This window comes from Nanorana parkeri, unplaced genomic scaffold (assembly GCF_000935625.1).
Source record: "Nanorana parkeri isolate BGI_ZX_2015 unplaced genomic scaffold, ASM93562v1 scaffold1275, whole genome shotgun sequence".
In the NCBI taxonomy this organism is placed as follows: Eukaryota; Metazoa; Chordata; class Amphibia; order Anura; family Dicroglossidae; genus Nanorana; species Nanorana parkeri.
In genome coordinates, this window is record NW_017307543.1 from 163,444 (window position 1) to 178,382 (window position 14,939).

The window sequence follows — 14,939 nt, forward strand, 5'->3', positions numbered from 1 at the left end:
TAGTATCCCTTTCCCTGATAATATTCCTGGACCCACCCCCTATCCCTTTATAGTAGAGAGAGAAAGGGGCATAGAAAAATGAGAGAGAGAAAAAGACAGAAATAAGGCGAAAGAGAACTAAGGAGAGAAGGGACAGAGATAACAAAAAGCAGACACAGAAAAAGAGGAAGGAATATGGGGAGAAAAAGAAGGGAGAAAGAGGGATTGAGGGAAGAAGTTACCAAAGAAGGAAGATACTCGTCTATTAGGATGTATATGCCGAGATATCTGTGTAAAGATGACAGATTTCATGCAGGAGTTCTAAGAACGATAGCAGAGTACGACCTAACTCCGCACTCTATATGCTGCACTAGCAATCTGCACACAATTATCTGTGATCCCTGGGCCCTCTCCGTATAAATCTGGCAATGAAATGTTTACATTGTGACGTAGATAGTGCCTTGGTTACACATACGAGTCCAGAAATGTATATATATATATTTAAACTTGTATCGTAATTTATATGTTAAACCTCTGATATAATTTCAGAGGCAGAGTCGTAGATAAGCAGTTATTAGGGATTATACATAATACACAATATGCAGTAATCCATTGTCCAATCAGAAATCAGTTAAATGGGCCTGCTAATAAAAGCTTTTTACTGATTGGTCGCTGTTGTTTCCCGCACATCATGTGCTGTATCTTCATTGTGAAGCAGTTCACTGATTTGATATAGTTTCTGCTGTGTATGTGTCCAAATTATTGTTACATATACGTCATAAAAATCTATTCAATGTACAGCTGTCAACACCATACAACTTTCCAATACAAAGTCTGAAGTAGATCCAAACCTTAATTGGGTGACATTTAATTTACTAAGATTTTGCTTTCTATAACATATTTATTTCACATTTTTTTCATCCTTTTTCCTCACTGCTGCTGATCTTTCCTAGTCTCTTTCATTCACTTCCTATCTACAGGCACTCACTCCAGCAACAGCTGCAAATCATTGCTTCAGATAGTGTCAACAATGAGCCAAAACCCAGCAAAGTGTGTCAGCATGACTGTTTTAGTTTCCCCTAGGGGTGCATGTGACAGGGTGACAACATAGGAGCACAACTGGGAAACAGAGACAGAACATTCCATAACAGGAAGTGCTTGAACAAAGGCCTTCAGGGCTGGATCACCGGGTTTTTATTTTGATAAATGCTGCATATTTGAAATGATTTAACCCCTTCGTGACTGGCTGTTTAAACAGACTCCCGGTGACCTTTGCCGACGGGACTCTGTTTAAACTTGTAGAGCCGACTGTCGGCTTTACAACAGAAGCGATCCTGGCACAACTTTTGAAATTAAAATGTTAAAGTTTAGTCATTGGGTTTAGTGGGTAAAATTATAAGGACTGCTCATAAAATGCTATGGGAATGGCAACTTGAATTTATTTCAATATATACAGTATATATTGTTATTGCCAAATTGTTTAAGGGAGTCCACTACAGTGTTATCTTCCTTCATTCAGGATTTGAATAGTGTACAAGCAGCCACTATGACATGGGAGGCAAGACTGTAACATCTGCTATCTGCAGGCAATGAGGCAATAGGCGTGTTGCCTGATTCGGTCTCTAGGATATGAGTAGCATTGCCTCCTCCACTGATGGAGCTGTCCAGCACTTCAGCACAGGAGGGAAATCAATGCCAGCTTGGAATATGACAAGTCTCCTGGTTAATGTTCCGGTTAAAAGATCGACACACATACAAATCTGACCACTATGATATGGATCTCCTGAGTTCCCAGCGAGGCAGCATTTTATGGCTGTCTAGAGCAAGACTTGTACACATCAGAGTTAATGCTAAACCAGATCGCAGATAACGCAGATGATAACTGTTACTGTGCTGTAGGAAAAGGAATACTCTGATTGTAATAGGACAAAAGGTCTATAGCCGCTGGGGAACTACAAGTCTATGCACTACATTTTTTGATGCAAAAAAAAACAACAACTTGCTAATAATGCTTTCTTGGAAAATGACAAATCCCCAGGTGAACGGTCTGCTTGGAAGATCAACACACACAAATCTGACCACTGTGATATGGATTACCTGAGCAACAATCCATCTACATTACAAAAGAGATCACAAAGTGAGCTATATAGGGACCAGCTGACACTCCTTCGAAGGCACAGACCCAAAATAGCTTCCCAAAACTGATATTTATTACGGTGTTTGGTACATGCCAGAGAATGAAGCCCCACACACACACACACACACACACACACACACAACCTCCTCTTTCTCTCAGGGACTTAACTGATCAGTTCCCGGGTCTGCACACCTAATGTGCTCTTTATGATGGCTTTCAACCATGCCAGTGCTAAGGTACCGGGTCTGGACAACTGCTGTGCTCTTTATGATGGTTTTCCACCATCCCTGTGCTGAGTTCCTGGGTCTGTACATCTACTGTACTCTTTATGATGGCTTTCAACCATCCCAGTGCTAAGGTACCGGGTCTGGACAACTGCTGTGCTCTTTATGATGGGTTCCCACCATCCCTGTGCTGAGTTCCCAGGTCTGTACAGCAGATGTGCCCATTAAGAGGGGCTCCCAGCATCCCTGTGCTAAGTTCCTGGGTCTGTATACCTGCTGTACATATTATGAGCGCTTCTCACCATCCTAGGGGTGAGTTCCCAGGTCTAAACAGCTGCTGTCCTCATTGTGAGGGGCAACCACCATCCCTGCACTAAGTTTGATGGTCTGCATACCTGCCATGCCCTTTATGAGAGGTTCCCACCCTTCCTATGCTGAGTTCCCTGGCCTGCCCACCTGATGTGCCCATTACGAGGGGTTCCCACCATCCATGAACCTAATTCTCGGGTCTGCACAACTGCTGTGTCCATTCTTTAGTGGTCCACCATCCATGCTGGATTTTTTAATTTATTTTATATTATGGAGAATGTACCAGGAGGAGCCTAAATGCAGAAAAGTGAGCAGGAGCACCCAAAACTCCAAGTGGACATGAACAGAGTTGGGTTTAGCAACCAGGAGATCTCACTCTCAGAGTATCTAAGACATACAAGAAGCTAGAGGCTGACAAGAGGTTGACTTCACCGATATCTAAAATATAACCTTTAGGTAGACTGGACCATTATACATAGGAATCATACAAACCATCAAAAATGAAATTTTAAAGCATCATCATCAAGTAAACGTAAAACACTGAACTGGGTTGCACTAGTTGCATACACACAAGATCGAAGTTTTGCAGAGCATGCTGCAATCATACAGAAATTACAATTCATTTTAACATTTACGCTGCCATTGCTAAGTAACCAGCAGTGAAAAATCAATGGGTTTCCACTCCATCTACTTAAATCTGACACAATAGCAGGAAGATAAATGGATGATCTGGTCAGCAATCACTGACTGCATACCGCAAATAATTATTCAATGTGGTCACTTAGTCAGGTTAATATTACCTTCTTCTGTGTATACAACTAGTGCAACCCAGTTCAGTGTTTTACGTTTACTTGATGATGATGCTTTAAAATTTCATTTTTGATGGTTTGTATGATTCCTATGTATAATGGTCCAGTCTACCTAAAGGTTATATTTTAGATATCGGTGAAGTCAACCTCTTGTCAGCCTCTAGCTTCTTGTATGTCTTAGATACTCCGAGAGTGAGATCTCCTGGTTGCTAAACCCAAGGGGACCATAATATACAGGGGTACAGGTACTCCTAGAATGAGATCCTAATAGGTTGGACTTGATGGACTAATGTCTTTATTGAACCTCAAATACTATGTAACTATGTATATTTGCAAATACTGAATCCCTTAGTAATATAATTAGTGAGTGGCTGCATATCCAAATATTATTTTTGGTGGAATTTTTTCAGTCCAGTCCTGGGTCAGTCCACCAAAAAGAGACGTTGTGGTTATATGAGATGTTATTGGGTCAAATCAATCCCTGTCTTCTTATAAGTCTTGGATACTCTAATACTAAGATATTTCTGATATTAGACTCTGTTCCCATCTTCCTGGAAGTTTAAGGTGTCCCCTTCCACCTTTGTGTGTTCTAGCTCCTCCTATTACATTTTGCATATTATAAATAAACAAATAATAATGGGCACAGCAGGTGTACAAACCCGGGAACCCAGCTGAGGGATAGTGGAATGATGGTAGCCCTTCACAATGGGCACACCAAGTTCAGGGCCCAGGAACTTTGGAGCCCAGGGATGGTGGGAACCACTCATAATGTGTACAGTAGGTATTCAGACCTGGAAACTCTGCTTAGGGAGGGTAGGAGCCCCTCATAATGGACACAGCTGGTGGTCAGACCCAGGAACAGCAAAGGGATGTTGGGAAGCTTTTCACAATGGGCACAGCAGGTTCAGGGACCAGGAACTCTGGAGCTCAGGGATGGTGGGAACCATTCATAATGGGTACAATAGTTATACAGACCGGGAAACTCTGCTTAAGGATGGTAGGAGTCCATCATAATGGGCACAGCAGGTGTGCAGACCATGGAACTCAGTGCAGGTATGGTGGCAGCACCTCATAATGGGCACAGCAAGTGTGCAGACCATAGAACTCAGTGCAGGGATGGTGGCAACACTTCACAATAGCTACAGCAGCAGGTACGAAGACCCAGGAACTCAATGCATGAATGTTAGGAACCACTCACAATGGGCACAGCAGCTGTGCATACCCGGTAACTCCACGCAGAGATCTCGCCAAGAGAGTCCCTGAGATATAGAAGATATTATCCAGTGATTTAACTCTCCAGCATCTGCCAAAAATAGAAATAAAATTGGACGGATCCTTTAAGAATCTAATAAAAGGATAACCAGGCCCCATCAAACATTTTCAGAGTTTAACTTTGAGATTGAATTTTTAAAAAACAAAATAAACACTTGCACACGGGGATCATAAAATCCATCATTTCCAGATTACAGCAGACTAACTGTACAGCCTGTTGTTACAAAATTTCACGGTGAAGAATCGCTTAGGCAGCATTTTATGGCAGTCTAGGGCAAGACTTCAGGCAGAATTTGTACACATTAGAGTTAATGCTAAACCAGATCACATGCAGGTGATAACTGTTATTGTGGTGTAGTGAAAGACATACTCTGATTGAAAAGGTGCCAAAAGGTCTACAGCTGCTGGGGAGCTACAAGTCTAAGCATGCCAGTTTTTGATGCTAAAACATGTGCTAATAATGTCATAAAATGAATAAATGGTCATGGCTGCTATTGAAAAATATAATTGCCATTCCTGTCTACACAATGTAGTTAAATGTAAAATAAAACATTATAGTGATGTGTGATCTCTTTACAATATCCCTGTCACTCAGCTGTAGTAGTACTACAAGTACAAGCCCAGCCCCTGTACCCATTGCTGCTACTTCTAAAGTTCATCACAAGTTCCAAATGATTGTTATATAAGAGAACAGATTCTACACAAATCCATGTTGCTTATATTCTAATAACAAATTAATACATTATAATTTGCTGTGATACAGTGCATGATGTAGACCTATTAAAGCTTTTCATTTTCCACCTTCAGGAGAACTACACATCTAACAGCCTCCTTAACACAGATAATACAAACATGAACACACTATAAGGAATATAAGAAGCGTATTAGATCATAAGGGTTAATGTGTTGGAGAAATACAGGTCCAAGCATGCCTTCTGAACAAAAAAAGTAGATTTTCTACACCATAAATCCTGCAGCCAGCAACTGGAATGATGTAATAAATGTAAAAGTAGCATCTCTGCAGCAGGTCTGTAAGATTCTTGATTTATGAAAGAACTACAAATTTAAGCATGACCCCTGTGCAAATTTTGGAAGGAAATGGCCAGGACATATTCGACAGTATAATCTTTTTTTCAGACAGTTGTGTATAGTCATCAGCAACTTAGCTGCTGCAGAACCTAAGCTTTCCCTTTGTGCACAACATTACTAACACAAAATGAAATCAGTGGTAAGCAAGAGATAATGTTCTCTAACAGACGCAGTCATTGTATTTACAACAGGCTTATACTGTCCTCTAGACAGGGAGCAGCTGTTGAACTACAAGTGTAAGCAATCATTCAGCATACAAGCTAATGGTAAATAATTGTCCAGCAATGCAAAATACACCAGCTGTTCTTCTGTAAGATCTTACTATGTTTCCTCCAGGGTTACACAATGTTTAATTTTACACTATGGAACTGGCTTCAAGTGTTTTGTTGTATACACAACTAATGCAACAGATAATGCAATAGACAACTGTAATGGACAGGGGCAGGCTCTGTTTGCCGCAAGTTGTAGCAGCCTCCACTTGCTGGGGGACTACAATTCTAAGCATGCCCAACTCATTCTAGGTCACACAGCAATAGACAACTGTTACTTCAAGGATTCACAATACGTTTAGGATCATTCTAAGTCTTTTGTAGAACTACAAGACTAAGCATAGAGATAGGTAGCCCTGTAGGTTTTTAACAACTTTAGACCTACAGGTTACCCTGCTTTGCCCAATCAACAAGAGTCGGCCAAGCTTGAGAAGTCCAACAACTCATGAAGTCATCTTCTTGGGTTGGGGTGTCTTAGTTCTTTAATAGGGACCCCATCTTTAGCGACCAGATTGCCACCTTAGCAACCCCACCACAGTCAAGAAGATCAGCTACAGTACCTATAATGGTGATGGCAGTATGCACTACAATTATTGCAACAAGCAATGCACTAATAACTTATGGATTGCGTTTGCTGCAAGTAAAAACAGCCTATTCTTGCTGTGGGACCACTAGTCTAAGCATGTTGTCTAGGGATATCACAGTTCATTTGAAATCACAATGCAATAGACAAATTCTATTCCAAGAATTCTCAGTAGACTCTAGGCTGCTGTAAAACTACAAGGCTAAGCATAACCGAAAGATGTGTTTAGACCTGTAGTTCTTCAGCAACTTTAGACCTACAGGTCACCTGCTTTTCCCAATCCACAAGAGTTGGTCATGCGTGAGAAGAGCAACAACTAATCATCGGGTTGGGTTGGGGTGTCTCAGTTCTTCAAGAGTGACCCCAACTTTTGCAACCAGCTTGCCACCTCGGGAACCCCACCATAGTCAAAAAGGTCACTTACCTATAGTGGTGATGACAGTGATGGCAAAGTAGAAGGAACCAGCAAATTTCCACTGAACCCCAGCTCGGTGGGGCTCGGACTGCATGATGACCAGCTCCAGCTGCCTGTAGTCCTCGCTGGTGATATTGTATTTTCCTTTCAGGCGGATCTCCTCGGCTTTGAGCTTCTCCTCCTCCCTCATCTCATAGTCGGACTCCAGGGCATCAAAGACTGCGGCCCCCACCAACAGATAGGTGAACGTGCAGATGATGAGGGACAGGGTCCGCACGTTCTGCCGCTTCATGGCCGCCAGCAACCGGCTGCTGAGGGGATCATGTCCCCCAGTCCTGATGGTGGAGAGGGCACTGGGAAGTTGCAGACAGCAATGGCTGGGTTGGGCACCTGGAGAGTGGGAGTGGATTGGGTGGCTGTGATGGTGGTGGATGCAGTGCTGGTGGTCACCTCTCCCCACTCCCTGCTCGTGTTCCTGGGATGAGGAGAGGCAGAGGAGGCTGCTGGATCTTCTGGACCAGGTACCCTGCAGCCTGGAGGCTCTGTGCAGGACTTGCCCAAACCAAGCCGTGCCAGTGCGCAGTGCCATCAACAAGACCACCTTCTGGTTTGACTTCAGCAACACCACCTTTTTGGCTGCTACCTTCCCTTCCTTCTCCAGTAAGAACGAACTTTAGGTGCCAATTTGTTCCAGCTTCTCCCACAACCCTCAAGCTTCAAGACCCAGCTTTAGGTGCCCTCATTGCTTGTACAATAAGTTGACCCAAAGGCTTTAAGACCAAGACTTGAGTGTCCTCCACCGAATTCCCTCCGATGGTTCTCTACCAAGTCAACTTGCCTTTTTTTGTCTTTATCCAGGAAGAAGCTTGGATGTCTCCACCCAAGTCCACCCTACAACTTCTCCAAGCTTGGACTTCAAACCTTGCCCCACCAACCAGTTCCAGTCTATACCCCCTCGCCCCCCTCCCTGTTTGCTTACCTTCACCCACCAAAGCCTCCTTGGGTCTTCCTCTTTTTCCTGGATAACCAGATCCTGTAGTCTAACCACAACCAGGAGTTAAAGCTTTTGAATCCTTCAGTCCACTCTCTTCTCCATCTTTGCATCCATAGACAAGAAGCAGTGCAAAAGTCTGGCCCGTCGGATAACTGCTGCAAGGCTTCCTGGGTTAAAACCACGTCCTTCTGTCTTATTAGAAGTGAAATTGTACAATGAGCAAACATTTGCCCCTGTGTAGCATAACCATTGGAGGAGGCTTTCAAAAAGATGCATCCAGAATTGATAAATCAAAGGTCGCCTCCAAGCGCCTCATGCTAAAATAAAGACTTGGAAGATGGGTGAAGGAAAATTAGAAGAATTAGAAAAGCTTCCTTTAGAATGAAACAGCGAAGCCAGCACTTAGCATTTGGCTGAGACTAGTCCATACAAAGCTTCTCCTATCTTGGGCATCCTTGGACCAGCAAGTCAACGTCAATGTCACAAGGGTTCCTCAAACTCCAAAGTTTAGTAGTCGTCTCCTGCAATTATTTAAATGTATGTTGTGGATAGGAAGGCAGGCACAGATACAGGTAAACCCCGAAGTGCTCGGGTTAAAAATTAGAGTCAGGTCAGAAATCCCTCCTGGGATCAGAAGCCACTTGTATAGAGAATCCAGCGTTAATCAGCAGCTAACAGTCCTGCACGGTAGGGATGGGGACCACGCAGCTCAGGTAGAAAAAGGTGCAATTCAAAGCTGGGTGAACGATGAAGAAACCCTCCTCTGCTTAGGTTACATTGGGAAATAGCCACAATCCAGTCTGACTTTTTGTCCTCTTGCACACAGCAAAAGCAAGGCTGCAGTTTCTCTGGGCTGGGAGCATTAAGACCAGGCGAGACTAGAGCTCAGCAGCCAAAGCAGGGTGGTGTCCAGACAGCCTGGTCATCCCGGTGGCAAGCAGCAGCTAAGCATCACCAGCATCACTGAAGAACCCAGCTATCTAAGGTAACTGCATCCCAACCAGGTCTCTTCCTTTGCTCTGCAACTGCTTAATTTCTTTTTGTAAGATTGACAGGTGCTGGGAGGCTGATCAGAAAGTGATCTCAGAAGGATTCCATGGGTGAGGGCTCTGATGCCCTCAATATGGCTTCAAGCACTCTTCTTGCCGTGTTTTGCCTTGTTGCCAACAAACCCAAAACCTGGTTCATTTTCTGTTTCTTTTAATTTCCTCCCCGTGCGATCAGACCCCTTGCAACTCTACACTAGCTTCTGTTGCATCCTCGCTCTCTCCTCTTCCAACTCTCCTCCCCCAGTGTCTTACTGGGACCACTCCTACAGAATATATTAATCCTTCAGGGAATCACTGGAAGCCAGCACCACGTGGTCTACTGTTTGAAGCTGGTGAGGCAATGTCAAACTGAACATCACTGCTCCTGCTCTGACTGCTGGAGGAGACAGAAAGGGGGAAAAAAAAAAGATGCAATTCAAACTAGGACAGGGGAGGTTGTGACTTTGCAATCTGTGTGAGATTAATATGTGCATCTGTTGGCTGGGAGTAGAGGATGCATCTGTTGCTGGGGATCTGCGGCACGGTCTGGTGTGTGCGATATGCACCCGAGCTGGCCGCAGGCTTGGCGGCGCGCTCAGCGGCTCAGGCGTACGGAAAATTGTAATCGCTTGCAAACATGAGCATTAACCCCTTGCTGGCACTTCCCGAACTACAAAAGAAAGAAAAAAAGATGTATTGCAAATGAGGTGACTGCCAGTGAGGGGTTAAATCTCAGGATCGTACCGGCTATGCGGTTATTATTCCCGCCTTGTGATACCGGGGGTCTTGGATTTTAATTGCATGGGATTTGTATGTTCTTCCTGTGTTTGTCTGGATTTATCTGAACTTGTCCTAAAGACTGCACTCCACACAAACAGCTAAATACACAGATGAAATACATATATGGGAGCTGTTTCACCTGCCAGCAGATTTGTATTTTTGTCTATCCAGTTCTGAGATTAAGACTGTGCAGCTTGGCAGGGTAAGAGACCTGAATTTTCTCTGCTGCAGTTAAGTAACACTTATCGTCTTGTCCCTTCCCCAACCTGTGATTAGACAGGGAAAGGAAAAGCAGCAGACTGATAAGCTCATCTTTCTATCATTGTGCTTTCTCCTCCTATCAATGTGCTCATTGTTAGCACATGAGCACTGCAGCACATCTGACTGGCTCTTTGTGCTGCTTTTACCTTTTCCCATTTAAGCTCTGCTGTACAGGGATTGAAGTAAGCAAATGTCAAGCCAAACTCAGGTACATACAAGGCTTACATTTAATGGTGTATCAGCCCATACAATGGAGCTCAAACTACTAACTTGAGATCCGATCACACACAAATGAATATCACACACTGGAGATGAGACAACATAGGGGTGAGGGAGCTCACACCGCACAGAGGAAGTCAAACTACTAAAGAAGATTGAACCATACAGAGGAGACGGACAACACACAGAAGATCAGACTACACAGTGAGAGTCAGATTGCACATAGGAAATCAGGACACACAGGGGATATCAGACTGCTACAGGAGGCTAGACCACATACAGGATATCAGACTACACAGGAGAGATCAGTCTACCCACAGTGGATCAGATCCAGGGGCATACAATTTTCGCCACCTTAGGCGGGGTGGTGCTGGCAGTGCATGTTATGGATGGGGGGGTGCTTGGCAGCGCACTTTCCCTGGGGGGTGGGAGGACTGCAAGGTACTTCTGTCCGGCCCTGCTCAATGACGGCTGTGGTTGTCATTAGCTGAGTGTGACGCCAGCAAGAGCATCCCTCTAAGCTCCTGGCAACCAGTGACTTCAGTGAGCTGGGCGGGATGTCAAGCAGAGCATCACAGGTTGCTAAGAGCTAGCAACCTGGAATGCCCAGACCGGAAAGAGGGTGGCAGATGTACCCCCACATCTCTATGTGACCCAATAAGATGCTGTTTGAGGCAACCACCTCAGGCTGCCTCATTATAAGGACGGCCCTGATCAGATCATGCTATCACACTGGGGAGTTCGTCGTTTTTTCTTCCTCTTTTTCTTGTTTTTCACACCGGGGAGATCAGCTTACTTACAGGGGATCAGACCACACACACAAGAGATCAGGTCACACACTGGACATCAGACTAGGAGGTCACATTCTGTTTGGGAGATCAGATTACAGGCAGAGATCAATTTACAAATGGGAGATAAGACCATTAGTGATTGGCTGAACACCCCTGTGTTCGTTTCGTATTCGAACGGCCGAAAAGTTCGAATACGAAATCGAACCTAATGCAAGTGAATGGGGGTCGAACTTTCGAAAATGATTGTCCTCTTTAAGAGGGCGTATATGCAAGTTATTGCCCATAAAAGGTGTATGGGGGTCCGGGTACTGCCCTGGGGGACAGGAATCAATGAAAAAAAACAAAACAAAACAAAAAAAACTTTTTTAAAGGAGCAGTGATTTTAACATCACTAAAAGGGTAAGAATAAAAATGAAAAATCCCTTCAAATGTCGTGCCTGGGGGTCCGCTTAACCTGCCTGTGAAGTGGCGGATCTGTACGATATATAGAACCTGCTGCAGCAAAACTGACATTTTTAACCACTTGAAGTCCGCGGTGTTACACCCCCTTCCCATCCAGGCCATTTTTCAGTATTCAGCGCTGCGGTACTTTGATTGACGTTTATTCCGTCATACAACGCTGTACTGAAATACATTTTATACCATTTTTTGGGGACAGATAGAGCTTTCTTTTGGTGGTATTTAATCACCACTGCGGTTTTAATTTTTTACTATATTAAGGAAAATTTACAGAACAAGACACCAAACATGTCAAGCCTTAAAATTGCTCACGCGTGCGAAACCTCAAAAAACGACATTACCCAAAATTGGCCATAGGCGACGCTTTAAAAGCTTTTACAGCTCATCAGTTTAGTGTTATCAGTGATTGATGGCCCTAAAATGATTGCTCTCACTCCAATGTTCGCAGCGATACGTAACATGTGTAGCGCAATTGTCGTTTTCGCACGCTGACACATCTGACGCACATTTACGTTTATATGTGCGTAAACGAAGGGGGGACTTAAACATTTTTGGGGGGGTTGTTTTAATTTTTTTATTTGTGACTTTTATTTTTTGTAACTTTTTTTATTTATATATATATACAGTATATATAAGGCGGCTATAGAGCCGCTGATCAGTTGTATGTGAAACAGCCGTTAGCGGCTGTAAAAACGAGCGGGTATTTCCTGCCGGTGCGCGCACGCTAGGGGGTGCGCGCGAGCAGGAAAAAAATGCCGCCTGGAGACGGCAACCCGCTGATGCGAGTCCGCCGTCCGTCCGTTTTTTCTTAACGGGCGGACGGCAGGAGGTTAAAGAAAAAGAAATTACATTTTTTTTTATTACTCTTAAAGTGTGCAGTTCCCCCTCCCAAACAATACCAGACCCTTAGTCTGGTAGGAATATTTAGGAGGAACACCATGTAAAAAAAAAACAAAAAAAAAGTGTGTGGGGTTCCCCTTAAAGTCATATCAGGCCCTTAATGTCTGGTATGATTTTTAAGGAGGAACCCCCACCCCCAAAAATGGGTCCCCCCTAAAATTCCATACCAGACCCTTGATCCGAGCATAGGCCTGGCAGGGCCAGAAAGGGGGTGGATGAGTGAGCGGCCCCCCCTCCCTCCCACACCAGGCCACATGCCCTCGGCACTGGGAGGGTGCTTTTCCAGGATCACCCCTGGAAAAGCACCTTGTCCCTGTGCCGATGGGGACAAGGGCCTCGTCCTCACAAACATGACAATAAAGTATTTTATTTTTAAAAAAAATGGATCCAACCACGTAATCCAGGGTCAATCACGATGTCCAGCGTTGTCCACGACGACGACTAAATAAAAAAGAAAACAATAAAAAATAAATAGAAATAATAAAATGTAAAAAAACACCGGCCGCCAACCCGTTCTCTCCATGCCGACTCCCGCCGCATAATGGCATTTTGACAGATGCCAGCAAAACATACACAATTGGGCAGAGCTAGCGGTGACAGCTAGCTCCGGCCAACTGTGTAGTATGCCGTCATCTGATAGGCGAGACATGATTGGGCAGAGTCATCCTGACTTTGCCCAATCATGGCTCCACATGAGTACTGAGCCCTGATTGGGCAAAGCCTTGCACCTGACCTGCGGTCAGGTGCAAGACTTTACCAATTAGAGCTTCGGAGGGCACCTTGCCGTGTGGGATGTTGCGCAGTCGAACAGACCACGAACATCCCATAAAGTTCGGCGTCCCATAAAGTTGTGGGAACTGCAGGGTTTCGGCACTTGAATCCATGCACTAAAAACGAGCAGCCCTAAACTCCGAGTGCCAAGAACACTCATAAGGCTAAAACAACCCCTTAAAGTAAACCTGTTCATTTGGCCAACCCTCAACTGCATGTATGACCCCAGTTCCTGACCCTAAACTTAAATCTCAATAACTCCTAGAATAACACCTAACAGTAAATTAAACTCTTTTCTGAAATGGACTCACCTTATCCTGTGCTGGGAGCACCTATACCAAAACCAAGCAGTTCTTGCACCAAAGACTACTTGTGCTTGACTGCAGGCCCAAGAACAATATTTTCAAGGTTTAGGGGATGGTTAGGTGTTCAGGTTGATGGGGGTAAATAACTAGGGAGGTGGTCTTGTGTAGGGAACACTTTACTGCCTAGGGATAATGATGGTCATGTCCTCACCAAGAGCCCCATGCCCAAATTACAGCAGAACTAGCTTGTTGAAGTACATGTGCAGCTCTTGTGCTGGCTTTCTAGTTAAAACAGTAATAATTTTGAATGATATTTCAAGAATCTCTTCAGAGGTTGAGGGTCATTCACCTTTTTAACCCCTTACCCTATGTTTTAGAAGTAGGTTGATAGTATGTTGTGGGCTAATTTAAGATCCATGGTACCATCTCCAATTCTAGTCTATTACAAGCATGTCTTTACAAATGATGGGACCCTGGAGGTATCAGCGGTTACAAATTACCCAAAAAATAATTTGAAAATATACAATTTCACTCCCAATTATACACTGCCAATGCAAAAAAAAAAAAAAGTCACCACCTTGATTTAGCTTAGCAAATATGTAAGAGCCTTCCACTGGGTAACAGGTCTAGGTTCAGCAACATTATGTGCCCAAAAAAATTAGGTCAGCTGCCTACCTGAATATACTGAATGACCAGGTTTTTTTTCCATCAATGGATTTCTTCTTCCCTGATGGCACGTTGGGCATATTCTAACATGATAATGCCAGACTCAGATTGTGAAAGAGTGAAATGAGACATCATTGTCACACATGTATTGGCCACCACAGAGTCCAGACCTTAACCCCATTGAGAATATTTGGGATGTGCTGCAGAAGACTTTACTCAGAGGTCCGACTCTCCCATCATCACTACAAGATCTTGGTGACAAATGAATGCAGCTCTGGACGGAAATAAATGTTGTGACATTGTATAAGCTTATCAAAATGATACCACAGCCAATGTGTGTCGTAATCAAAGCTAAAGGCGGTCCAATGAAATATTAGAGTGTATGTACAAATCTCTTTTAAAAACCATTTACCTCCTACCATTCTCCCATTTGGCTCATATATCTACTTACTGGTATCAGATAATCCATCACCCTTAATTTCTCCAGCCCATACTTGCAGAGGGTTGATACCACTTATCAACATGTTTCCCAGCTCTTAGCAACCTGGGATGCTCTGGCCGGCATCCCACCCAGCTCTTAGCAACCAGTGATGTCACTGATTGCCAGGAGCTGGGCAGGACGCGGACCAGAGTGCCCCTGGTTGCTAATAGCTGGGTGGGGAGATGTGTATGGGCCTTA

General features: G+C 44.1%; 1 protein-coding gene across 1 annotated transcript in view; it reads right to left on the reverse strand.

Moving 5' to 3' along the window:
• Window positions 1–7,742, reverse strand: part of KCNK9 (potassium two pore domain channel subfamily K member 9) — a 142,125-nt gene extending 134,383 nt beyond the window's left edge. Inside the window, exon 1 of the mRNA XM_018569018.1 lies at window positions 7,096–7,742. Coding sequence (XP_018424520.1) covers window positions 7,096–7,675 — 580 coding nt within the window. The 5' untranslated portion in view covers window positions 7,676–7,742. The remainder of the gene's footprint in view (window positions 1–7,095) is intronic.
• Window positions 7,743–14,939: the final 7,197 nt, after the last annotated feature.